The following is a 26,106-nucleotide window of genomic DNA, read 5'->3' on the forward strand; positions in this document are numbered from 1 at the left end:
GAGGAGGATCCCGGCGGCGGGACAGCCCCGCTCGGCCCCCGAGCCGCCGCGTCGGGCCCGCCGGGCTGGAGGCGCTGGGCTCCGCTGTCAGCCCTGCTGAGGCTTCGCCCCGGGCTGCAGCCGCGGAGGCGCTCGGTAGGAGCGGCGGGAATGAGGGCGCAGCGGTGTCACCCCCGCCGCAGCTTCGCTCCGGGACACGAGGTTTCAGTGTTCTGGCGCTGTGCTCCTGGGTAAACTCGTGGGCAGAAGTAGGGACGGCGGCCTGGCGCGCACTGCCCGGCAGCCGGGGGTCGCTCATCGTCGCATCCCTCGGGTCAGCCTGAGCATGGCCGTGTGGAGTGGAAAGCTGCAAAGAGGCTGCGCAGCATTGCCGGGTTTTGCCCAGTTTTGGTTGTTTTTTACGAAACTTGGTCGAATTAGGCGAGTGTGAGACGAAATGCGGCTTCTGCTGCCGCCTGTGCATCCGCTGGTCGCTGGCCGAAGATCTCGTAGGTGCCGTGTAGAGGGAAAAATCATAGGCAGTTAAATGAATTTAGTGCTACTTAGTGTTTGTCTCCCCGCAGAAGCGCATAGAGGGAGGTGAATGAGGTTCTCAGCTATCTCTTTTTTAAGAAAAGAGGGAAACGTGACTCTCGCGTTTGCAAAGAAGTCTTGGAGTCATGAAGCACAGCGGCTCATAACCCAGCTCTTTTGTACCTGTTTATTTGCTTAAAACCTTCCGTAGTTTGCAGGGTTAGAAAGGTGTGTGTAACGTCTCAATAAGGGTGCCAGATTGTTTGTGGAGCTGGGGGGTTATTTCAGGGCAGGGTTGGTGCAATACACGAGGCTCAGCTGGACGGAAAAACGTGTTCAATTTGCTCATGCTCGAATACCTAGTGAATTTAAACTGAATTCTATTTCCCATCTCTAGGACAGCACGAAGCCGCGTTCTTCTTTTGTTGTTGTTTTTTTTTTTTCTTCTTTTTCTTTGTTTACCGATACCGCACCACTGAGGAAGTTCTTGGCTGCAAGAAAAAGGTTCTCTGCGGAGGGGAGAGAACCTGCGGCACCTGCTCTGGCATTGTGCCGTTGCTGCTGCTGGTTTTGCTCCGCTGCTGCGGGCTGAGCTGAGGGTGGGCCGGCGGGCCCCGGTGCGCTCCCACCGCCGGGAATCACCCGCGCCCGGAGCCTTCGGGACCCGCGGGGGCGGAGCGGGGCGGGCGGCGCCTGCACGTGACCCGGGCCCGCGTGACATCACGGCAGCTCCGCCGCGGCGCCGGGAAGAGCGCCGGGAGCAGCGGCGGGAGCAGCGCCGGGCCGGGCCGCCCCTCCCGCCCGCGGCTCGGGCACCTGCGCTACGGGGGGCGGCGGCCGCGCATCGCCGGGAGCCGCGGCCCGCGCCGGTAACTTTTCGCGCTGGCTCTGGGGGCGGCGGCGTCTCCTTCTCGCCGCCCGCGGGGCCGTGACTCACGGCGGGGGACGTGGACGCGCTGTCCCGCCCCGCGGCCTGCGCCGGCCCGAGCGCCGCAGCGTTCCCTGCGACCCGGAGCCGGCGGCGCAGCGCCGCCCGCCCGCGTCCTGCTGCCGGCCGGGCCGGGCCGGGCGGCGCTGGAAGGTGCTGGAAGGAAGAGGGACGGCGGCGGCCCGTCCCGCTGAGGCACCCGTGGCCTGGCGGGGTGCGGGCCGGGCCGGCGGCGGCACCCGAGAGGGGCCCGGCGGACGGGAGGGAAGGGGTCACTGTCTCGGCCTGGGTCCGGAGCCCGGCGCCGGCCGTCGTGCGCGGTGTCTGCCCGCGGGCACGGAGCGGCCGCGCTGTCGGAGAGTCCCTTTGCTAAGGGGGTCAGAGGCGTCTGGGGAGCGGTGTCAGTTCCTTGTGGCTGTTGTCCTGCGTCTGAGGAGCCCGGGTTTCTGTCCGCTGTCTCCGGACGTGCTGTCAGGAGATGTTTACTTGCTTTGTGGTAACTTGTTAGCTTTCCTCTCTGCTCAGCTTGAAGTTCTCGGTGTCATTCACCTGTTGCATCCTGTCAACCCAGGTCGCGAGTTTTCTAGGACAGAAACTTGCCTGTATGGCTGTTAGTTTGCAGGGTGCTGTTGAAAGGTAACTTTGCTTACATTGGTGGTTACTCTTCACTGTGCCCTTTCACTGTCGCTTATGCTGCTAAAGTCCACAGATCTGTCAAGACAGGATTTCGTTATGGGCTGGAAGCAAACCTTGGATCACCAGTGAAAGACAAATGCTCTGTCTCCTGAAAATTCCTTCCCTTCTTTTCATTTTCCTAAAGGGACAGCTGGGTTCTTCCCTGCAAGGCTTTTTTGAGGGAGTCTCCAACACTGAGTCACGTTTCTGACTAACAGTTTGGATCACTGTGTGTCAGACAGTTTCTGGCTATGACTGCAGGTTATGTTTGTCTGTAGATCTCTCAGATCTGCTTCATGTTCCAAGGTACATGGAGTTGATCTGCTGTTCCTGGGTGTCAGAGAGAAGGCTATACCTGAGGACAGACAAAAGAAAACAGAAAACATGTTTTTTATTTCCTTTACTGAGTGGTGGGCTTGATTTTTTTTTTTAATTGAGTCTGAATCGAGACATAACCCCCTTGCTGAAAGAGCAAAACATTCCTTATATTTTAATTATGGAAACAAAAACTGTTTGAAAACTTCAGCCGGTTGTTGCTGAGCTCTACCCTTCTACGATTTGGGTTGTGGAAAGAGGGCATTGGATGTGGTACACATTGTGCCAGGACCAGGTGGAGACTGGCCTTGGTACACTTCTTTGTCACTGCACCTGTGGTGTATTCACCAGAAGATACCGCTGCTGCAAGGCTTGTGAGGGCAGACAGGCTGTGTGGCTTCCTGGTGTGACCCCTTTTTGAAATCCAGCACTTGCAGTGATACTTCTTTCTCATACGTGAATATGCCCTTGCATTCTTTTTGATACAGGAAGGCCGGCTTTTGCAGGAGAAAAAACAGGGTGAAAATATTTAACAACTTTCTCCCAGACCCCCAAAATAAAAGGTGGAGGAAATAAAGCTAAGCCAGCCTGAGGGAGGGTAGAAAATGGGTCATTGTGGAGCTGCATGGGAGTTCTGTAGCTGCCAGAGGAAACTTGCAGCTGCTCCTGTTGTGAAGGGATGCAGGGAGAAGTACCACAGCAGGGACTATATATATATATATATATAAATTGCCTAATCTAAAAAAAATAGGGACAGGAAACTTTATCACAGAATTATTGTGTCCTGGCAGTGTGCCTGGGGTTGCTCTCACTTGCTGTTTCCAGTTACTGCTGCTGCAGCTCCCTGTGCCTTGTCAGCATGTTTTCCTTACCAGCTGGCTGTGCAGGGAGGCAGGGGAGGCTGTGCAGGACAGGCATGCAGCCCTACAAATTCAGAGCAGGAGTTTGCTGCCTTGTCCCTGTCTTACACCTGCAGGAAGAGTGGTGTTTCCAGTGTGGTGAAGTGCATTTGATTGCTATGACTTTCTTTTCCTTTCTCTCGGGTTAGTCCTCCCAACCCGGCATGCTTGTTCTGAGGCAAACAGGAGGAATTTTGCTGTTGTTGAATGTTAGATCAAGTGGTGATGGCCTCACATCTTAGAAGTATGTCTCTTGTAATTAGATCTGGGCTGTGATTGTATGGCTGTCAAGACTGACAGTTTTGAAAATTTCAAGTTTTGAATGTAAAAATCTTTAACTGTTGCTGTTTTTCAGAAGTTGTGATTCCATCTGTCTAAGGAAGAGTATAGAATATAATGTGCTTTGTCTTGGGCGCACTGAAGGATGATCCTGCTTTCTGCTCTGGAAGCAGCTGCTGTGAGAGTCTCATTGTTGCAGATGTGTGGGTCTTTGCATGTTGAATAGGAAAGCTTATCAGATTGTTTGTCACTCTCCCTCTTTCCCTCCCCCACCAAGTAATGAGATTCACACACCTGACAGCCTTGGAGAAAAGTCAGTCTTCCAGAGCTGTCATAGGTGTTCCTGCCCATTGCTGTGGGGGTGGAACCTACTTGATTTTTTAGGTCCCTTCGAAACCATTTTATTATTCTATACAAAGATACCTTGTTTCATTGGGAGAGGATGTTCTTCTGGTCTTCTGTAGGATGTATTAACTTGTTTTCCTTACAGCATAATAACTCAGGAAGGCAGAGTCCCATTCTCTTGGCTGTGGAAACTGCCTTGGTGTGAAGGAGCTTCATCTTAGGAGGGAGTTCAGGGGAGTGCTTCCTTCTGATAGGTACAGGTCTGCATTAAGGCTTATAGACAGGTTGAACTTGGCCATTTGATCATACTTCTGCCAGTGTACAAGTACTGTGTTTGAATTAACATTTTCATTGTAGTTACTTCAGGTTTGAGAGATGTGTTTAATATTGTTTAAATAAAAACAGGCTATCCATGTTCAGTCAAACCTTAAAAATATATCACTTGGAAACGGTACAATGGCTTCCTTTAGCATTCCTGTGTCAGTTTTGTTCTGTGACTTCCTGTGACCAAATACTTTTTCTTTCCATATTTGGAACATAGAAAAAAAATTTTCTTGTGATCCCACTGAAAAGAAGACATCCCTAAAGCTAGTGTAACTTGTACTTTTGTATCTGGAGATCTCAAAACCAGATTTCCTGTAAAGCAAAATTACTTGCTTTATGGAGTGTCAAAAAGAAAATGTTAAGGTGATTGGTGTAATATTTTAAATCACTTTGAAGTATGCACTGTCAAACTCTTAACAATCTTACTTTTGGGGAGGACAAAGGTTAACTAAGGTAGCGCACAGAGGAGAGCAGAGCTTTGCAGATTTTCCCAGTAGGTTTCAGGAGGGGAAAAAGAAGTTTATTTAGTGGGAAGTTGGTGAAGAAGTGAAGAGAAAATGTTAGAGAATGAGAAATCTAATTCTTGTTTTGAGCAGACCGAAACTAGTGCCTATAAGGATTAAGTAGGAGAGCTATCTTGTGGGATGTGAGAATTGAAGCAATTTAAAAGCCATGTTGCAGAGTCAGGTGTTAGGTGAGTATCAGACTGATTGCTAAAGCACATGACTGACAGGAGAGTAGGTGTCTCCTGGCATATAAGGCTTTCTAGTTTGTTTTAAGATTTAAAAAATATTGGCAAATATGCTCACAAAATTTCTTGAAACCAATAGGGCATGGAAGTCATGTCCTGTCTCTCTCCAGGGAGCGGGGCAGTGTTGGCCCACTGGTCCTCCTGCAGCTATGAGGCAAACAAGGTCAATTGGTTTAAATCAAGGCTTCCCACTTGCTGGTAGAAATCATGATTAAAGTTAGTGATTTAAATAATTCATTTAAAGTTTGTTTTGCATTTGATAATTTCTTAAAAGGCAGCTTTAGTCTAATCAGTTAGGCTCATCTCTTACTGCTTCTTGCCAAACAGGATGATACAGTGTATCTGCATACATCTATTTATGCTATTATATCACAGTAAATGTTTACATTACAAAATGGCCAGTTGTAATTGCTGGGTGAATTTCTTTCCTCATGACTTGTACAAAACTCAATTTGAATGAAAAGGTTAAATCAAATATGCACTTTTTTATACTTATACTATAATCACAGAAATCATGCGCTGGATGCATAAGAGAAAATATGCTTGCTGGAGTGTGCTATTAAATAACTGATTCTCTCAGGGTAGTCTTATCTGTATTTAGCAGAATGAACTGGTTAGTTTTGGTAATTGTCTCTTTCCAGATGTTAGAATGAGCATAACTCATCGTTCCTTGTCTTGTTTTCATTTGGAGATTCTAAGAGAGAGGTACCTTCCACCCATTTTATACTGCCTGCACCACCTTTGAGTGAACTGAACTAATTTAATAAGTGAATTGAAGAAACTAATCTCTCTGCCTTTTAAAGAAATAATTATTTTGTACTGACTCTGTGGACTTCATGACTTTCTCGAGTTTAGGAGTTAGACTTTTTAAACATTCTCCAGTAGCCATGTCCTGCTTGAATAGGGCCTGCGTGTGTTTGTTTAAAATTTCATCATAAATTGCCATTGACTTAGAAAATAAATTAACAAGTGTAATCTTGAAAACTGTGTGAAAAACCAATTTAAAGGAAAATGTTTGGAATTTAAGTAGTCTCAGCTAGAGCTGTTATGAAATGAGGGCAAACAGGTAGGTTTCTGTAACAGTTCTAGGGTATGTCTTGGTTGCCACGGACATACATGCAGAAATGTGCCAGCCCCCAAAGGACTCCACATGCCTTGCCAGAGATTTTTGCTGGAGGATTTGACAGTCAGAGATGCACACGTAGTGGCTTTTTGCCTGTCTGCCAGCAGAAGCTCACATGCAGCTTTGTGTGGGCACATGAACTTGCACTGGAACAGCCTTTGGGACTTGCTGTGGTGGTGCATGCCTTGACATGCAGGCACACATGCACACTCAGAGTCCTGTGGGCAGCCCTCAGCAGCGTGCATTGGCTTGCATGAGAAGTGCCACCGAGGCAGGGCAGCTCAGCTCAGCCAGCTGCAAGCTCCACGAGTAGATGGAGAAGCTGTCACCTGGCCCTCAGACAACAACTTTGTGATTCCAGTCTTCTGATTGACTGCTTCTCACCTTTAGCCGTTGTGTGCAGGAAAGGAATAATATGTTCATTTCTGTGAAAGGGCTAGGAAGAAGTTCAAAAGATGGCTTTTGTGTTTGCAGCTGGTGAGATGGACATTCTCAGGCATCTGCATGTCTGGACAGGAAGCCAGGTAAGGGTATGATAGATAAGGATATGATTTAAGGTCCATATAGCATGAGGACAGGCAACGATTGCACTAATGCGCCTTTAAGGAAGGTGTCAGAACCCCTTCTTTAGCAAAGGAAGAGGGAACTTTGATGTGAGGGGTGTTTTAAAATGAAAAATAAAAATTTAAAATGTAAGATATAGAATAACTATAGTTCATATAATGTAGCCTCTGTTATCACTGTGTGTCTGAAAAGCAGAGACATAACTTTATGGCCTGTATGGGACTGAAGAAAAATTTTTCTTTTGTCTGCAGAAAGCTCCCAAGCTGCTGTTTGTTCTTGTAGAAATTGAACAGAAGTGGAGAAAGGAGAAACCTTTGCCTGAAGAAAATGTTAATTTTCTCCCTATCGGTTGTACTTTGAGGGCATTTTCTGAAGAGCTGGTTTTAAGCAGCAGACTGGGGGTGAAGGTTGAAGAAAAAAAACAAGAAGAGACTGCAGACTTTTTTCTCTCTTGTTTCAGTATCATCTTCCACTGCTACTCCCTGATACTTGCTCTGGGTGGTGCCTTTAGCAGTGTCCCAGAATCAGTGGGCCATCCACACCCTCCTTCCTTGACACAAGGATCAAAATAAGAAATGGAGCCACTTGTTGGCTTAGTCCCATCGCCTACTCCCACACGCTTGTACATGTGCTGCATTTTGCAGCCTTGATCTTGGATTTGCACTTATTTCTGAGAAGTCAGGGTTATTGGAGTGCTCTGATAGGATAACACATGCTGTCTTCCTGCAGACCCTGCTGGAGCATCAGTCTTTGCAGGATCACTGGCTTCTCATTTGTGCTTGGGTCATGTGTGATGGCTCCTTTCTTGTGGCAGGGTTGTGCCGGAGTTGGGAATAGACTGCACTCCTTGTGGCAGGATGCTCCTGACACACTCAGATGGTCTGATGGTTACATTCTTTTGCATTTTTCTGTTGAAACCTTTGTGCAGACTTTGAGTCTGTTCCGAGTTGCTACTGGGGCAATAGGAAAGCTTTGGTCTGTTAGCACCTCTGGTCTCTCTGTACCTTGGTAGCGCACTTTGTGCGTGGATGAGGGTGAGGCCTCGTGGGTGCTTGGAGACAGCCTTGAGGAGAGTTGGTGGCTCTGTTTTCCCATCTGGTGGGTGTGCCCGCAGCGCAGCCGTTTCACTGGCTGGGGTTTGAGCGGTGGATTCTGTCCGGCTCTGGACTGTTTTCGAGCTGAGTATTTGTGGTGATGTCAGGCAGTGTGAGAAGGGAACATGACTTGGCAGGACAAAGTCTGCAGAAAGTTCAGCTCCACATTTGGCCAAGGGCCTCGAAGGCAATGAGATTGACACACACATTCTGCTACACAGCCTGTCACACGCCCTCTCACATGCTCCCTTCCTGTCACACAGATCTCTTTATCTCATTTTCAGACCTTTAACCCTTCCCTCCTAGCTTCTGCTTGATGGGTTTATAAAACTCAGGGAAGTCCTCCTTATGTTGTTGATACTGTACCTTGTAAGGGTTCAGTTGCAATGACCCCCAAAGCAAAAATAGCCTATACAGGCCAGAATCCAGAAGAGTGGTCAAAAGCAGGGCAAGTTTACTTTGCAGCAAAGCTCTTAATAGTCCTTTATTCTGACCTGCCCCCCTCTGCCAGTCTTCACTGTGTTTCTTGGCAGCTCTTCTGATCTCCTTCATTGCTCTGCTGCAGTCTTCTGGCTGATCTGTGTTTGGATATGTACCTCTGCAACCCTGTCTCTCTCCTCTTGCTCTTCTAAGAGCAGTATTAGCAAAACCCATCAAAATAGATCTCTGATGATGCTTGAGTGGGGAATAGACTACTCTGAAGGTAGGTCAGGCTTACTCTGAAGCAGTTTAAAACTCTGTTACAGTATCCCTCTAATGTGTTCTTTGTATGGGCATTTCAGTAGTACTGTAATTTCTTCCTGACCTCTGTGCTGCATCTAGGGATGATCCTTCTATGAATGGGAATTGGTGCTTTTCCCCTACTGCCCTGAAGGGAATCTTAATGAGTTTCCTGCGTGTTTTGCAATCCAGTACTGTATTTCTGGTTTGCCTGTGAGCAGTAGATTTGTTTTGATTGATGCTTTTGGGTTGGATACAAAGTGTTTTATAGAGACATTATTAAGAGGTTGGTTCCCAGAAGCAATCTTGTATCAGTTATGGTGATGTGCAGTATGCTGATGGAAGTTCTCCTGGGGTGGGAGGAAAGGAGGAAGTCAGTAAAATGAACAAACAGTTTTACTGTAAGCAGCCTTCCCCTTCTGTTCTTTCCTCTTTTGCTTCTCTTCTTCATGTCCTCTAATTTCATAGCTGGTAGAGGATGGAGAAGACCAGTTTGAAAGAGAATGTAGTCTGGACAAGGGATAGGAGTTGAGAGCTTTTAAGTTCTCTTTTGTTTATTTTTTTGGCTTTGCCATGACATATGGTATGGTTCTATGTGTCTTTTGTCATCTTGTCTTCCTCATAAAATGGTGCAGCTGCTTATTCTTTGCTTTTGTCTGTTTTAGTAGCTCAGGGCACTTAGTGGACTGTGCCATGTTCCTGCTCAGAGGAGTCAACAGCAGTTTGAGGTTCTGTGTTGAAGAGATGCACTGAGACAGCCTGGGGAGCTGAGGAGATTTCCATTGATAAAAAGTGCTTGGCTAGAATGGGCATGGATCATGAAATACTGTTCTCTTAGTGCATAGTTGAGATGAAATAATTTTTTAAGGAAACAGGTAAAAAAACCCCAGTATGTTGTACGATTATTTATCACTACCTTTTTCTATCTGCAGAAAAAAGGCCTGCAGTGCTCTTTTCTAGACATAATGTTATTGGTCCTCTTATTCCTTATGGACTAGGTTTAGCCCTTTTCCCTGGCATTTCCACTACCAGGATGTTATTTTGGGTATTTTTTTTTCCTTAAAGTTCTGATCTCTTGCTTCAGATTGGAAATAGCATTGGGGTGACTTCTCAAATCTGCTGTGAATCAGACTCATGTTTCCCTGAAGGGGGGCTATAATGTCTGTGGGGACTAAGGGTCATGAAGGAGGAATACAGGATCCGTGGTAGAGTTTTTGTTCTGTAATATGTGCTCCCAGAAAAGTCCACAATAATTGAAGAGAGAGCTTTTCTAATTCTTCCCACTTCCTTCCAACTTCTAGGCAAGCCCCATATAGAAAAACCCAGCTTTTTGGACCTAATTGGTTATTTTCATTGCTCCTGATCTTGGTGATGCTATTACTTCTTGTCTCTTTTAAACTCTGTTCTCTGGGAAGACAAAGGAAGCCCTGGGTTATAAAACTGTTGCTTCAAAGAATGCCTAGCTGTTATGTTTTGCATAGCTATGTATAACTGTGCAGAACAAGATATTGATGGCTGAGTAAATATAGAGAAGGCATCCAGAAAGGAACTGAGTCTGTGGTCCTGTTTTCCATGATGTCATGCAGTGGCATTTATACAGAAACAGAGGTGGTGGGGTCAGATTGCATTTTTGGCCTTCAAGTAGGATGTGGTGAGCTATTGCTGCATGAAGGGTGTGTGAGAGCTGGTCAGCAGCAGGATTAATGAGCTGCAGACACCTCAACTTTAAACCATGTCTGCGCAGATACATGTGCAAGGGGAAAAAAAGACTTACTGCTAGGATAGCTAAATTTGCTTGGAGAAATTGAGTGCTACCGGCAAAAGAATGTTGTTTCCAATTTAAAGTGAGTTTCCATAGGGAAAAATTGCTATTACAGTTGATGCTGACACATTCTGTGGACAAGGACCCAGGCTGGATTCCCTCTCTTTTGCTTCCCCAGAAGTGGCACAGAGCTGCCCTTTGCTTTCTGCTAGCAGGAGAGGGCAGCTGCTCTGAGTGTTTCATCCTCCTGGGAGGAGTACAGATGGAATTTTTCCTGTAGGAAGCCCCTATCAGAGACTCAGTCGTGCTTCCTGCCATCTGAAGGTCGGTGCTGATAGTGGTGTTGAGCTGTCAGTGAGCTGGAGTCATGGCCAGATGCCGGGGATTATTGCAGTTCAGCTACAAACAGCAAGTTATGCTCGTGTTCATCCCTGTGAGTGCTGCAGAAGTTGGTGTCCCTCTGAAGTGACTCTGCTTTGTCCCCTGCCCACATTGAGAAACCGGCTACACAGCTCATCTGGCCAGACAGAACTGAGGAGGGATGATTTGTTGTTTTACAGGATGGCTTGGAGGGGAGGATGGAGGGATGCTGCTGCTGTCACATCTTCCTTGCTGTAAGCCTGTGCATGCCCTGGTTTTGGCCATTCCTGAGGTGGCTATACCCTAGGTTAGCCAGAAGCTTGAAAGCTGAAGTGACAGTAGAAAGCCTAGAAGGGGTTAGAATTTTTTTTTTATCCAGATCAGGGTTGTGTTGTTTTCCAGAGTTCAAAGGAACTTGTGTCAATGGCCTTTTAAAGGAATTTCATGGCAGCAAGGTGGCTACATTACTCCTGATATGACTTGTTATTCATTTCCAGTTCATTAACCAGGGAAAAGTCTTATCTTCTTACCATAATCCCTTCTTACCTCTCCTTGTTTCCCTCTCCTCTCTCCCATCCCTTCCCTCTTCTCACTCTTCCCCTATCCACTTGTCTGCCTCTTTCTGTCTCCCGTTGTCAGAGGGAGTAATATTTCCTTGCAAACAGGAAGAGAGGCAGGAGCAGCCCTGTGTGCAGTGTGAATGAACTCGAATAACCTCATCTCCTTTCTCCTCCACTCAGTTGCAGAACCAAGGACATCTGGCAATTGGGAGAGAGGGAGGGAGGAAAAATAAAGGCACAGTCCATTTCATGATCTTACCTACCCTGAAAACATCACATGTATGCTTTCTTTTCCTGTTGCTCCTTGTGTTGACATGGCTCTCTTTGATCAGACTGAAACCAAGAGTTGAAGGGAAGGGCAAACCCAAAACCACAGCCTTTGCCAGGCAAGGTATAATGAGAGGCAGGTGAGAGAGCAGGGAGCACCTGCTTCTGGATGAGGCCTTTGAACAGGAAGGCTGACTTGGAAAACAGTTGCTGTTGGGGGTGGGCTTTGCAGAGCCTGTAGTTCCCTGGGTGGGACCGTCGTCATCTGATTTAGAATTTGGGAAGCCATGTTTCCAAAATGAGGGAGTCCACAGGTTCTGCAGGAAATAAACAAATAAACAACTATTGTACTCTGTAGATCGTGGACAAGGAGCAGGTTTGTTTGGTTTTTTTTTTTTTTTTTACTTTTTATGGAGCAAAGCAGAACTCCTTTGGGCTTATTCTGCCCTGTTTTATTGCATTGAGTTTGGTCATACAGTTGTGCCTTCAGATTCTAATTTACTTTGCTAATCCATTTGTTCACTTATTTCAGTCCTACATTCTTTCTTGCCATATGTAGGGAGAAACTGGCTTGGAACTACCATTGTTTGTTTATAATAGACACTTCACCCACAGAATAGCTAAGTCATATTAAGTTCAGATTCATAAATGTCCATAGAACTCTTTGTATTTTGGTTGTAATTATAAGGTCTAATTCTAGAAGGAAAGTTATGGAGACTTCCAGTCTCCCAGAACTCAGCTTTAGGGTTTTTTTCTGTAATAGCCAGACTTTTCCCTTCTCGGTGTTCTTTTAGACGTACTGTCTTTCTAGTTACACCTTTCTTCTCTTCCCAGTACTCTTTCAACCAAGTGACATACATTTGTTTATTTTAATCTTTTCAGTTGTTAGTCATTTCTGCTGTTGCTCTCTGAGCTTTGTGGTGGTTTCCATGCCTGACCTGGGTAGGAGACAGTGTGCCTTGTGTTGAGACCAAACGAAACCCAGTGAGAGCTGGATGCTGCAGTGAGCCCACTTCAAAGGGAGAGACAAATGCCTGGGCAAATCAGCAAAGTTATGGGTAATAGAGGAGTTGGTCAGCAGCAGGAGTAACACCCAAAGTAAGGCAGGGGACAGGGGGAGAGAGGCAGGCTTTGGAACTGATCTAGGGAGGGAGAGGTGGCAACTAAGACCCTTAATTTGAGGGCAAGAGACTGGAATGTAGCTGTGCAGCTGGGAGTGACTTGTAGGACTCTGCCACCATTGACAATTATGCAGAAACAACTTAAAAGGCTTACAAAGCAGAGCTACAATCTTGGACAGCTGCTCATGGTCAGCTGAAGATTAGCTGGACAGCAAATGAAAGCAATCGGGAGGCTGTAGCTTTTCTTTATCAGCTTGGGACTGACAGTGGCTCGCAAACTCTTTCAAGTTTATGGTTGCCTTTTTATGCTTCTGGGAGATCAAAATGGATAATGTGATTTCAAATTCTGTCCCTGCAGTTCTCTTAGAGGGGGATTTACAGCAGGAGCACTGAGCTAGTCTGTTCCCTGAGAATTGCAGAACTTTTTCCCATTCTTTGTAGACATACTGTTCAGAATCATTCTTTACAGTATCCTCTTGCACTGCTTTTCACATTTTGCATTTTTGTGTTTTGTCTCTCCTGTTGTCAATCTGAAGTTATTATTTTTCCATGTGAGTTTTGACAGTTTTCACATGTAATATTACTTAATTTTCAAAGCAACAGATTAGTTTTCTGTCTTGAAAGGTGCAAGGTGTCTTTTTCAACTTTTTCCTAATTGAAACAGGTCATACGTGTACTTTTTCCTCGCTCATAGACCTGCTATCTGGTTCAGCATTTTTTGAGAAATGTGATGATGTAGAGAGAAGGAAGAAGAATGAGCCAACATGAGCTGGGGATAATCTTTGTTTCTCTGAAACAGCTACGAGATAGTAGTAGTACCAGGATCCTACGGAAGATTGAAAATACTCTGGCTGCTACACCAGGCATAGCATAGGAGAAGCAGGTCACGAAATATGGTTACTCTGTATGAAAGGATTGGAGCAGTGGTGCCTCTCAAGGGCTTAGTTCTCTGCTGGTGCTGTAGAGTCCTGTGAAATCTAACTGGTGTTGTTTTCTTGGCCATTTAGATCTGTAGCCAGCATTTGATAGCCAAGGTAGTATTATCACTGTGTGAATTGTGCATTTAGGTTTCAGCAGAGGTCATTATGCACTGCCGTGGGCCCAGCTTTCAAAGATAAATGCTAGCAGCCAGTGTGAATCTGTACTGCATGTCAGAGAACACCTAGAAGCCAAAATGCCAAATTATATCCCTGCTTTAGTTACCTCTGAAAGATAGCCTTTCCTGTCAGATGCATTTGTTCACCAACAGCCTGTTAAGGCCCATGCACAGAGGTGTCATCCTGTTGACACACAATGAGCACAGTCATGTTTAGCATATGTATGCAAACATGAGGTCTCTTCTGATGCTGACTTGCTGCAGAGTGCCAGCTTATGATTCAGTACAGAACTGAAACATAGCTATATATGTTTGCCTTGGCAGAAACTGTAGGATATTGTAATTTACAGGGCCAGGACTGAGATGAGTAAATCCTGTTTTGAAGGATCACAGAGACTTGAACAAACTTCCTAAAAAGTTCATCTTTCCTCTGAGCATCCATTATTTGGAGGTAAAGGGCTTGTTGTACTGTTTCTCTGATTGTTCATGTGTTACACAATACAGTTTCTTCAGAGATGTGCTTGCATCTGATCTGGTTCCTGATCCTTTAACTCCTCACAGGAAGTGCCAAACTAAGAATACCAGGAAGAGGACAGCCCTCTTTAGCAGAAGGGTCACACTAACTGCATTTGGCTCATTTGGTTTCTATATATTCTGTGCTGCCCAATGGTATCTCCTTTGCTTGTCCTCAGTGAATGTGGGACAATAGTTTGGTATATTCTGTAGCTTAGTCTGTTGATGATGGGTCAGACCAGTCTTTGAGAAGAATGTGCAAGTGCTTCAGCTGGCTTAGAGGAGGACTCAGCTGAGGGAATGGGATGAGATTGTTTCTGACATTTAGCATGAGGTGCAAGAGCCAGGGCTGCCATCTTTAGTCTCTTTGTTGTAAGAGTGCTGACCTGGAGACCATCAGTATCTGAGTTGTTCTGTTTTCTCAGAAAAGAAGGAGAGATGGAAGAAATGGAGTAGGGCAAAGCTGATGGTGACGCATTTCAGAAGTGTTTAGTGTTACATTTGAGACATGGGTGGCAAGGGCTAGCAGAAATTTGTTTCCCTCAGCCTTTCATCTCCACATGTTTCTTCACTGGAGTTTATCTGTTCATCAGGTTACTCTTCAAGATGCTGCATTTAGGAGAAGTGATTGCTTCATCTTTTGTCACATGGCCAGTCTTGGTTTCTGAAACTGAAGGAGTTGAGACAGACAGTGGGAGGCAGCACAGCTGACTGTGTCAAGAAGACAGTGTTCCCTCTTGCAGTTATGGCTTGCATCACCTTTCTGCATTTTTGGTTGAAGTGGTGGTGCAGATTGGAAGGCGTGAATCTCTAATAATGTGATTATTAGTACAAAACTTGGCAAGATTTTTAGTCATGTAAAAACAATCCTCATGCATTTCTGTGAAAACTAAGCCTCACGCCTCGTCATACAGCCTCTCACTTGTGTGCATGCAAGGAAAATGCTCAGTACCTAGCACCAGAGTGCTGCTGTTCGTGGTTAGGTTGGTTTTCCAAAGCCTGCAAGTGCTATTATTGCACCTAAAAAGGAAAAAATGCTATGTCTTAGGAGCAGAGAAGACAATTAACCTTTTATATCTGGCCCATTCTGTTTTGGGACGGTTGGAGGCTGGTGCATGAAGCAGGAACAACTGGGTAGGTCTGCAGTGAAGAAAGTGGCTTCTCTGTTGCTGTGTCCTGGATGTGCACATGGGTTTATATTCCCCTCTCTTGGTAGCTTGCAGTCTCTCAGACACTCCCCTCTGGTCTCCAGATGTCCTGCTGACAGCAGGTTTCACTCTTGCAATGTCAGTCGTTGTGCAGATCACACAGTTCTGAAATCCCATCAGACTGTACCCTCCTGTTTTCTGGAATAAGTTTCAGTTGAGGCAGGGATGCACTAAGAATGGGTCACTGTACTGGAGGCCTGGGCCTGAGCACTGTTACTCAGTCCCTCAGATGGGTGATCAAACCCTTCCTTTGAAAAATTGCTGCAGTAGTGCTGCTGGTGATTCATTCTGCACAATAATTAATCTTTGAGTGAGTCTTTTGCGTGGTTTAAAGGAATGTGGAGATGCAGAAGCTTACTCTTTGCTTTCTTGTTTCATGCCCAGACATGTCCAGAGACATCTGTGTCAGCATTGGTGAGGAGCTTACATAGGACTAGGAATACAAATTGGGTTTGGATTTATTGCAGTAAAGTTCCCATCTCTATCTGATGCTCTGTGCTGCTTCCACAAGGTTTTCAGATTCTGCAAAATTTCCTGGGAAGACTTTTTTAAAGAAGTTGAATGTGGTAGTCACATTGTTCCTTTGAGGACCATGAGTTTCTTCGAATTAGTTGCAAATCACACCGGTTAGGTTGTACTCTCCCACAGTAGGGCTTCCTTCTGTCTGTAGGTTTAGGTTTCATGTTTGCTGTCACTGCTTTTATTCTAGATAGTCTGTTTCTCCAGCTCCCTTAGGGAAGGGAACTCTGAATTCCTGATGCAGTCTGAGGCTATGTTTACAGATGTCACGTGAATTAATGTGCCCTGTGGGTTTTAACACCTGCATCCACAGTGTAATTGGAGATGACAGGATCTCAGCAGGCCTGACAGTGTGACTTGCTTTTATACTTGATGCCTGTTTCAGAGTTCTGGGAGGGGGTTCATTTTTGGAAGCATTGCTTTCATCTTTGTTTTTGAGATTCTGAGGAAAGTTGTGTGGTCTGTCCAAATACCCAGGAGGAAAGAAGGGACCTGGGACAGTGGTTTTCTGCCTCTTCATGGTGAGCACTACAGTGTGTGAGGCATGCCCCTGCTTGCCTGATGCTCTTGTATCTGGACTGCTTCAGAGCTTTCTGTCACCTCCTGTCTTTCAGGGACTGATAGGCTTCCAGTCCTGAACTCAGTCACTCAGACTGGTACAGGCCTTTCACGTAGTTGCTTTTTAAATCAGTTAATCTCTTTAGCTTGCATTGGTAAAGCACTGAGTTAAGATCAACTGACGTTCAATCAGCTTAGGGGTGTTTACATTAGCAATTTACATCAGTTTCACTGAATCTGTGCGATCAACCGAGTAGGGTCCTTCTGTGCAGGTGGGGCTTTTCGGAAAAAGTGGTTGGATTTGCTTTCCAGTTTCAGGTTCTGTACTGGAGTTAGGGCTGTGTAATGAAGATGCTTTTCAGTACAGTTTCTAGATTCCACAAAAGGGTGTCCTCAGAAGTGTGGTGGTGAATCTGTTTGCTGAGAATGGCATCATGGCCATTTCCCATAGGGAGGATGCTGGCTTTCAGTTCCTTACTGTAGGCGAGGGGAGGATTTGTCATCCTTATCTTTGACGCATCATCGACCTTTGTCAGTCTTTGGCTACTGATACAAAGAGGGAAATTCAGTATTTTGTGGTCTGCTAAATAATTGTATGAAAAATCTCTTTTCCCATTTTCTATATGCTCTGCGATACATGCGCCAAAATTCGGGACAGCTGGCAGCACTGAGCTATTTTACTGGAAGTTTTAACAAAGGACGCTGGTTATAATGTCAGGAATTTCCCTCTTACACACTTGGAGAGATCAGGGATGAAGTGCACTGATAGTGTTGGCAGTAATGAAGACTTGTCTTGCTTTGATAAATCTGTTGGCAATGAAAGAATAGTTTTGCACCTGGATATGCTAGTATTGTACCTTTTACCACAGTTAATTAAAATATTGTGTTTTAAGAGTAGAAACGTTGATAAAACAAAGCTAATTACGGAAATGAAATCTTGAAGCTTGCTTGTGATACTGCTTGTAATAGATTTTGGAAGTTAATAGTCTCAATAGTTGAACTCTTGCCTCTTTTGCATCTGTTTGTTTTTTCCACAGGTACTTCCTGACTTTCAGTAGTAGAGAGAAACTAAGGACTTTGAAGATAGATGTCTGTGGCCCCTTGCTTGGCAGAAACAATGCTGCAGCGATGAGATTATCGTGAGCCCTTCCTGTGTGGCTTCCATGGGTCCCACTCAACTCAGCACACAGGATCATGGGAAGAGGGTGGCAAGTGTATTTGAAATGGAGGAGGAAGGGCTTGCACTCTTCCCTGGCTCAGAGAACCCCCCTGAGCATGCAGGTATGCAAAAATTTTCACTAAATCTATGCAAGATAAAGGCTGTCCATTCTTTCAGCTGTAAGCAGAATTGATACTTGGGAAAATTTTAGGACAAATTCTACTCTGCTTGAGGCACTCGGAGATGATGTCTAAGAATAGAGTCAGTTATTGATAGCTGCAGTCTGGGTTTATCTAAGTGATGAATGTGTTGAATATTTTGCTTATTTGACCTTCTAGAGACTAGGTCCATGGCAGTAAGATAAAGTTTTTCTGGCCTTATCAAAAGGTGCTGAACAGCAAAGCTTTACTACAGGTGACAATCCAACAAGGGTTGGTGGTGCAAAGAAATGATAGGGTTTTGCAGGTTCGGGCAATGGGAAGACAGTAGGAGTTTCTTCATGTAATTCTTATGTTAACTGAGGATGAAGAGTATCAGACATAGAACTGAGATTCTGTAGTTAAAGCTGCTGCTTATAGCCACAATCCTATGCTTTCAAACATTAAGAAGACAGTATAACATTTCTGGACAGGTAACACGAAAAAAAGGAAAGCATAAGTGCAGAGGGTCATCATCTCAATGAAAATATGACAAATTATTGTGTTGTGTTTGCTCAGCAGTGAGGCAGTGGGCAGTCTTGATATAAAATGAAGAGATAATCTGAACATTGAATGAGGACTCATCAGTAGAGTAGAAACAAAGAGAGTAGTTAAAAGGTGATATGAGATTATTCAATAAAAGTCCTTAAAATGGGTCTGAGGACTTGAAAGAGAGTGATTGATTGTTTCCTTATTAAAATGTAAGGAAAAAAGACACAAAATGTGGAAAATATTTATTAAATGAGGAATCTACTGAGGAAGGATGACCCTAATGAGAGCTAAAAGTTCAGAGGTGACATTCATGCTTTCTTTATATGTCTTACCTGATTTCTGTGTTATCTTTGACTGCAGAAAATAACAGTAATTATTTGTGTAAAATGCTTCCTGCTCAGAGATGGAAAATAATAGAATATCTGTAGATAGATAGATCAAAGAATAAGCCTATCTGTCTCAACAAAGCAGTCATAGAAAAGGTAATGAGAAATTTATGTAATGTCTTAAAGACAGCTAAGAAATCCAAAAGAGGGACAGATTTTTCTGTGGAAATAATTGGAGTACTCTGCTATTCCTCAGAAGCATATGAACATAACTTGAGGCTTTAGTGAAGCTGTTAGGCTAGTTAGTCTGCCACTACATGTGTTTATACTAAGTAATCTGAAATAACTGTAGGCATTGCATAATTTTTACTTGGTAGCGTGTGAAGAGAAATACAAGAACAAGAGAGGAGAATATCAGAAATTTAACCTTTCTGATGGCATTTTCTTGCTGTCCAGTCTGCAATGAGAAGTGCAGGCCAAAATGAGTTACCTCCAGGCCTCTGTAAAGTCAGTGGGATTGAAAATCAGCACCAAGTTACTTATGGCTGAAAACTTGTATTGAGGAACACAAATAATAATGTCTGAGACTGACCTAAAACTGGTTACCATTTCAGGAGCTTGAGCAGAATAGTAAATACAAACACAAGTAAGGGTAGAAGTATTGGAAGAGTAAGTACAAAAATGAGACATGCAATTGTAACCCTGGTGCTGATTAAGAAATGCAGTAGCCTTTTTCTTCAAACTAAGCAGTAACTCCAGTGTAAAGGCTTTCCAGGCATATCTAAACATTATCTGGAGATTTATCAAGACATGCTGGTTGTAATCTTTATAACAGCTGCCATGAATCAATAATATCTGACACACAGAAAAATGCCTGCACTATGAGCTGTGTAGAATATCAGATGTCAACATAGCTAGAATTAAATGGATGGAAAAGAGAGAGGGCTAATAGGGAGGGAATGCACATGTAATATTGGCAAGCATTTGACTGGAGTGCTTAAGGCAAGATGTGTTGGAGCAGACCAAAGATGTTTTCAAAATGCAGAGCCACTGATAAGATTAAAATTTGTCAGAATTATGTAGGAAGAGTTGGGAGCTGCTGTACAGGACCATCTGAAATGTGAAGCAGTAGTGAAGGTCCCATGTTTGAGACAGAGCAACAAGCTTTAGTGTAGGGAACGTCACTATGAGAGTGTTTCAGTTTTAGGAGTGGGAAGTGCTCCTCTTGAAGAGCAATGTTGGCTTCAGGATTCCAAAGGCTCACAGAGCTTGTGAGTGTACTGCTTGTGTGCTTATTGCAGCTAATGTCACAAGCTGCTGTCTTCTGTTTCAACAGTTTCCCCAAGTGTTCAGTTACAGGGATTGTCTGCTCAGTCTGGTTTTTGTAGGGTCACAGTTTCAGCACTGGCTTTCTGTCACTACTGAATTGAGGAAACATTTTTCCTTATTCTTGTCCATATATATGGCAGAAAATAGAAGTAAGAGAACTTGAGGTGAGTTCTGAAGAAATTTACATTTTGCACAGTCTTGGTTTTCAACCAGACTTTTTGTAGGTCTTTCTCACATTGGTAACATAACTGTAATTGGAAAGTGCAGAACACTTGGCCTCAGTGTGTTTTGGCTCTTTCACTCTGGTTTTAAGAGGAACAAGTGTCAGGCTATATTTGTTTGTATAGTTGAGGTGAAACCTTGTGGATTATGTCAGTAAGTTTGTTGCAGAAGACTTGCTTGCCCAGAAGGCGTGTGTGGTCGGGAGACAGTGGGTTTGAGTGAGGATGTTGTTTTTCAGGAATGGCGCAGTCAGCTGCAAACATCACGCTTCCTTCATGTCTGTAAGTTTTCTTTTCTTTTGTTTTTTTCTTTCCTCGCTACCATTCATTTCGGTAGAAAATCCCCCCTTGAAGCGGAAGAAGGGCCCAGCCCCAAAGATGCTGGGAAACGAAGTGTGCAGCGTGTGTGGGGACAAGGCCTCCGGCTTCCACTACAACGTGCTGAGCTGCGAAGGCTGCAAGGGCTTCTTCCGCCGCAGCGTCATCAAGGGCGCGCAGTACGTCTGCAAGAACGGCGGCAAGTGCGAGATGGACATGTACATGCGCCGCAAGTGCCAGGAGTGCCGCCTGCGCAAGTGCCAGGAGGCCGGCATGCGGGAGCAGTGTGAGTGCAGGCACCGCGCGCCGGGGACTGGGATGGCACAGAGGGCTCTGGGCACCGTGGCTGTAAGGCAGGGGGCAGTGCTTGAAGCCGTGCAGGCTGAATGTTGGAATGTGTGTGGGAAGTCACTGAGAGCTCAACAAGGATCACTTGGGGAGGTGAGGCTGTTAGTGGAACGTTAACACCCAGCCCTGCTTTATTCCTTGTAAGAACTCTTGGAAAATGCCAGCAGAGGAAAGACTCACGTGTTCATCAGGGTGCTGTAAAGGGTGTCAAGGAACGTCAGGCTTGTGACCAGGACTGTAAGATTGGTCACCATGCTCCTTGAACAACAGGCACTTTTCTTTGCTTCCTACTGTGAGCTTGCAAAAGAGGTCAAGGGCAGCACCACAGTACTGCAGCTGTGTTTGTGCATGAGCTGATCTCATTGCTCCTTTTAGTCATCTCTGCTATTTTTCTCACGCAAACCATAAGGCTGCTTTTTCTGAATATTCACCAGTATTTCTGCTGGCATATCAGGAACAGCCCTCCTTGGCCAAGGCATCCAGGTTTCATCCCTTTGCTGGTCAAGACTGACTGAATGAATGCGCAATTAACGTTAGATCTGTGTGAAGTTTTTTTTGGTTTTTTTTTTTGACATTCAGTACCCAGAACAGCTAGGAACAGCGGGTGTTTCAGAAACAAAAAATAATTTTGCAAAAGTTAAGTCCCAGTGAGCTAGGAGACATGCTGCTCAGTTTTTCAGCATGAAACACAGAACATCAGTATCTTTGTCTCACTGGTTTGTATCAGCATTATGTGTGCTGTCTTTACCCTATTTCCCCATTCCTAAGAGCTACAAAACAGATTTATTTGAAAAGCAATAAGACCACCTGTTCACTTTGCTTCTCTTTTGTTGCAGGTAAATACAGAGAGCCTCACTATGTTTCTGCATTTAGTCATTGTTTTGTGTTGAAGACAGCTCAGGAAAATTAGGTCAAATGGAATCTTGGTGTTATTATCAAGAACTTGGCAATACTTCTTGATGCTGTAATCCCCACTGCAAATTTGCCTTGTTAGTTTTGACAGAAACTAAGGGCTTTTTCCTCCAGCTGTTTCACTTACAGGGTCATTCCAGAACTTCCTCCCTAGTAATTGCTGGAAACATTCTTCTAATTCCCAGACTGAAGTTATTCATGGCCAGTTTATTGTTCTTAAGCCAGTGTGAACCATGAGGTTAAATAATTCCTTCCTGACAAATCAAGTAAGTTAGATTGCTTTGAATTTAGCATGGTGTAGGAGCTTGCACTTAGGCAGTTTTCAAGCCAAGTAACATGTTACCAGATAAAAAATTTTTTGTGCATTGGAGTCCCAAGATGAGGGACTGTAATCACTTGGATCAATTACTTCCCTCCTTAAACTGACACTGTAAATAGCATTCTCTAATCTTATGGATCCCCCTTATTTTGGTAGTTGTATTGAATGCCTTTGCTGTTAGAATTGTAAAATTTGTGCATGGTGCATGTATTTGTGCACACATCCTCCCTATTTGAAGTAAGGGATAAAGGTTACTGTCAGCTTGATTGTATTATGTTCTTTGTCTATCTTTCCAGTCCCAAGAATGCTGTTTTACAGCAGCTCTCCAGTTCTTGTCTGTGTTTAACATGATTCTGTTAAGAGGTGCAGTTATATACTTGTTCAGTTTTAGGTCCTGCTTTTCTGTGTAGCAGCTCATAGAATCATCAAGGTTGGAAGGGATCTTTTAAGATCATCAAGTCCAAATGTCTACCCAGTAGTACCACTGTAACCCTTAAACCACTAAACCATATCACCGAGCACAGATCCAGGTGCCCTTTAAACACCTCCAGGGATGGTGACTCCATCACCTCCCAGGGCCACTTGTTCCAATGCATGCCCTAACAAGGAAATTTTTTTTTTTTAATACCTAATCCAGATCTTCTCTGTCTCAGTTTAAGGCCATTTCTTCTTGTCTTCTTGCTGTGGCATGGCAGGAGAGACTAACCCCCCAACCTCATTACAACCTCCTTTGTTTTCTGTGTTATCTGTGCATTAAAAAAAACGGGCCAGAGAATCTTTCAGCACTTTTAAAGTCTTATTTGTAAAGTCAAACTTTGTTTATTTATCTTTGTTCCTGAAGATACAGAGTGGGGTTTTTTTTCCCAATCAGTTCCTTTTCTGCTTCCCTTCCCTCCAGAGTGTCAGTCACAGCACAGAGCCTGGTGCTGTCGGAGCCTTGCTGAGGCTGTGCTCAGTCCCACTGACCGTGTCACTGACAAAGGTGTTAAACAGTGCTGGTCCCAGTAACCACCCCTGGGGAACAGCACTCGTCACTGTCTCCACCTGGATGTTGAGCCATGGGCCACAACTCTTTGAATGTGACCATCCAATCTTTTATCCTCCAAGTGATCTATCTGTCAAATCCATGCTATTCCAATTTAGAGGCAGGGATGCATCGCTCCTGAGCTTGGAGAAGGTGATCCTTGAATATTAACCAGCTTTCTTGGGCCCCTCTTCCCTGTAGCACTTTATCTGATAGTACTCTACTGAGCAGATCCCTGAAGAGGCCAGAGTCTGCTCTCCTGAAGTCCAGGCCAGCCAACTTGCTGTGTACCCTCTCTCTGTGATGCCAGTATGATCACAGCCTTGTGGGTGTGTGCAAGGTGTGTGTATCTCTAACTCCTCTTATCAATTCCCTGTGCTGTGTGCGTTTGCATAGAGGCATTTAAGTTGGGCTCTCGATGAACCTGACTTACTGGATGGAGTGGCAGGAATTCCACTATTCTGCTCTTCAGGTGCTCTCCTGCTGACCTGCATACCTTCTCCAGGCTCTGAGCATCTCTTGCTGGCCCTGACATCAAACTGAATTGGGAGAGGAAAGGGATGAATTGAGGTTCCTGTCCCTAGGCAGGAATTTTTAGTTTAAATCCCTCTTCGCTTCTTGGCAAGCCTGTGAGAAAAGATGTGCTTCCATTTCTCTGACAGAGGGATCCCATCAGCCCTCAGTAGAGCAGATGCCTTTGTGTTCTGTTCTTTACAGTGTTACATCCAAATAACACCTCCCCTTTGACTTAACAACTGAAGGAGACTTGTAACCCTATTCCGGAAGGACCTGCGGTTGGTCCTCAGTACATTTATGCAAATTATTCGTCTTCCATTATTCGTCTTAGGGTGTGTTACTGCTCTAGAGTTTGCTGCAGATGGCCTGTATAGCAAATTATCCTTTCACTCTCAAACTCCACCCAGGACTGAGTCTGACCTTTGAAGAGGGTGAAATGACATAAGCTGTTAAATTAACAATATTGAAAAAAGACCTAACAGTAGGATAATATAAAATAGGGTGGACACACTATGGCAAATGAAGGGAGCACCTGTTGTAACATAACACTTCAGGGAATTGCTTTATGGGGAAAGTCACTGCTGTTTTTCTGAGTTCTGCAGGGCACCATGAGGGGAGCTTCTGCCGTTTGTGAACACTTTACATGACAGTATGATTAGAAGAAAGGCAATGAAACAACTTAAAGGAGGCAATAGAGGGAGAAACAAATAAGTATCACTGTTGGCTGTGTTGTGTACACTCTGCTATGCCCGGTACAGGCAGCTCTGATCTCTGCCTCTCCATCCACAGCACATTACCCTGTGTTTAGTGTGGTTTCCATTGTGTTCCTGTGATTGATCGTGAGCTATTCCTGCTTTAGATGTTCTGTCTGAAGAACAGATTCGACTGAAGAAACTGAAGAAGCAGGAAGATGATCAGGCTCGGACAGTTGTGGTGCGTCCAAACCCTCCAAATCCGCCAAGCCCTTCCCAAAAACTGACGCCGGAACAGCTGAGCATGATCAAAAAGCTCGTGGCTGCTCAGCAGCAGTGCAACCAGCGCTCCTTCACAGACAGGCTCAAAGTGACGGTAAAAGCTCTACCCGTGTACCCAAAATAAGAAAAAGTGAAGTTTGGGGAGTTGCATTTTAGGTAAAATATTTGGGAGAACAGAGTTACTTTAGGCATGGCATCTATGGGCTAAAGCTCTGTAAAGGATAGCAAAAGATGATGTTCTGAAGCTTTGTTTTCTTTCCTTATTCTCTTAATCTTGTCTTCCATCTTTGGCTCCATCTTCCACAAATATATGCTGTCTCTTCTCATTCCTACAGCCATGGCCCCAGATTCCTGATCCAAATAACCGTGAAGCAAGGCAGCAGCGTTTTGCTCACTTCACAGAACTTGCAATTATCTCTGTGCAAGAGATCGTGGACTTTGCCAAGCAATTACCTGGCTTCCTGGAGCTCACCAGGGAAGATCAGATCGCTTTACTGAAGACATCTACCATAGAGGTGAGGGTTTAACTCCACCCCAGATCATAGTAGCAGAAGATGAAAGAATTTGGAGTTATCCCCTAGAGAACTAGTTCCATCCCTTTTTTGAGGATGGCAGACTGAGGGACCTCAGCTGTGGGACCATTACTGCAGTGCAAGGTTATATTGGCAACATGCCTGGTTATATACTGCAGTGCCTGGTTATACAGGAAGGGAATGAAGCAAGTGCCTTGGTAGTGGTAAGCAGGAATTTCCTGTTTCCCAGAAGCAAGACACTACAAAGGAGGGCAGCAGACTTTATCTTGGAATTTTTAAGCACTCTGAGAAACTGGAGTGGTTTTGTTTGGTGATTTTTTTTTTTCCTAAAAGATGCTTCAGCAGTCAGTAAAGTACTGGTAACTGTAAAGTTGTAACATTTCTTCCTGCTTTCAAATCGAGTATATCTTATTGCTGTCCTCAGGTGATGTTGTTGGAGACATCTCGGCGCTACAATCCAGAGATTGAGAGCATCACCTTTCTTAAGGACCTGAGCTATAATCGGGATGACTTCGCCAAAGCAGGTGGTGCATTAGACAGGTGTTTCTTCCTCCCCAGTGTCTTGTGTTCTTACATATTTTCCTTTATAATGTGGGCAGCTGGAAGTAGTTTATGGTGGGAGGTTTAGAACAGGACCAAACCAATAGCCCCACAAACTATTTTTTTTTCTTTTAATGTATAGTACCAGCTCATTTAATGTCTTTTTCTACATGTCAATTTGCTTGGGAAAATCTGGACTCTTAAAGCATGAAAATATTGCTACAAGTGTCCACCTAGAACTAGCAGTTGCTGTGAAATTCCTTGCTTGTCGAAATGTGGCATGGTGGTGGAGCTGTATCAGATCATACCAATCCAAACCACAGTCTTCTCTCCTTTGCAAGTGTGTCACTTGCTAATCTGGTTGGATGCTTGGATCGATGACATTACTGTGATTACATTTTAGT

At 44.7% G+C, this 26,106-nt stretch overlaps 1 protein-coding gene across 5 annotated transcripts in view; it reads left to right on the forward strand.

Moving 5' to 3' along the window:
- NR1H3 (nuclear receptor subfamily 1 group H member 3) overlaps positions 1-26,106 on the forward strand; it is a 31,033-nt gene that overhangs the window by 464 nt on the left and 4,463 nt on the right. For 2 of the 5 annotated variants that reach the window (XM_064424808.1, XM_064424813.1), the window contains exons 1-6: positions 1,227-1,382; positions 17,532-17,775; positions 20,556-20,822; positions 24,515-24,723; positions 24,965-25,144; positions 25,587-25,686. In XM_064424808.1, the coding sequence (XP_064280878.1) occupies positions 17,658-17,775; positions 20,556-20,822; positions 24,515-24,723; positions 24,965-25,144; positions 25,587-25,686 (874 nt within the window). In that variant the 5' untranslated portion in view covers positions 1,227-1,382; positions 17,532-17,657. Of the gene's footprint in view, positions 136-1,226; positions 1,383-6,533; positions 6,677-17,531; positions 17,776-20,555; positions 20,823-24,514; positions 24,724-24,964; positions 25,145-25,586; positions 25,687-26,106 lie in introns of those variants that run through there. The other 3 variants (XM_064424809.1, XM_064424810.1, XM_064424812.1) reach the window with 3 other exon arrangements.

This window comes from Passer domesticus, chromosome 6 (assembly GCF_036417665.1).
Source record: "Passer domesticus isolate bPasDom1 chromosome 6, bPasDom1.hap1, whole genome shotgun sequence".
NCBI lineage: Eukaryota > Metazoa > Chordata > Aves > Passeriformes > Passeridae > Passer > Passer domesticus.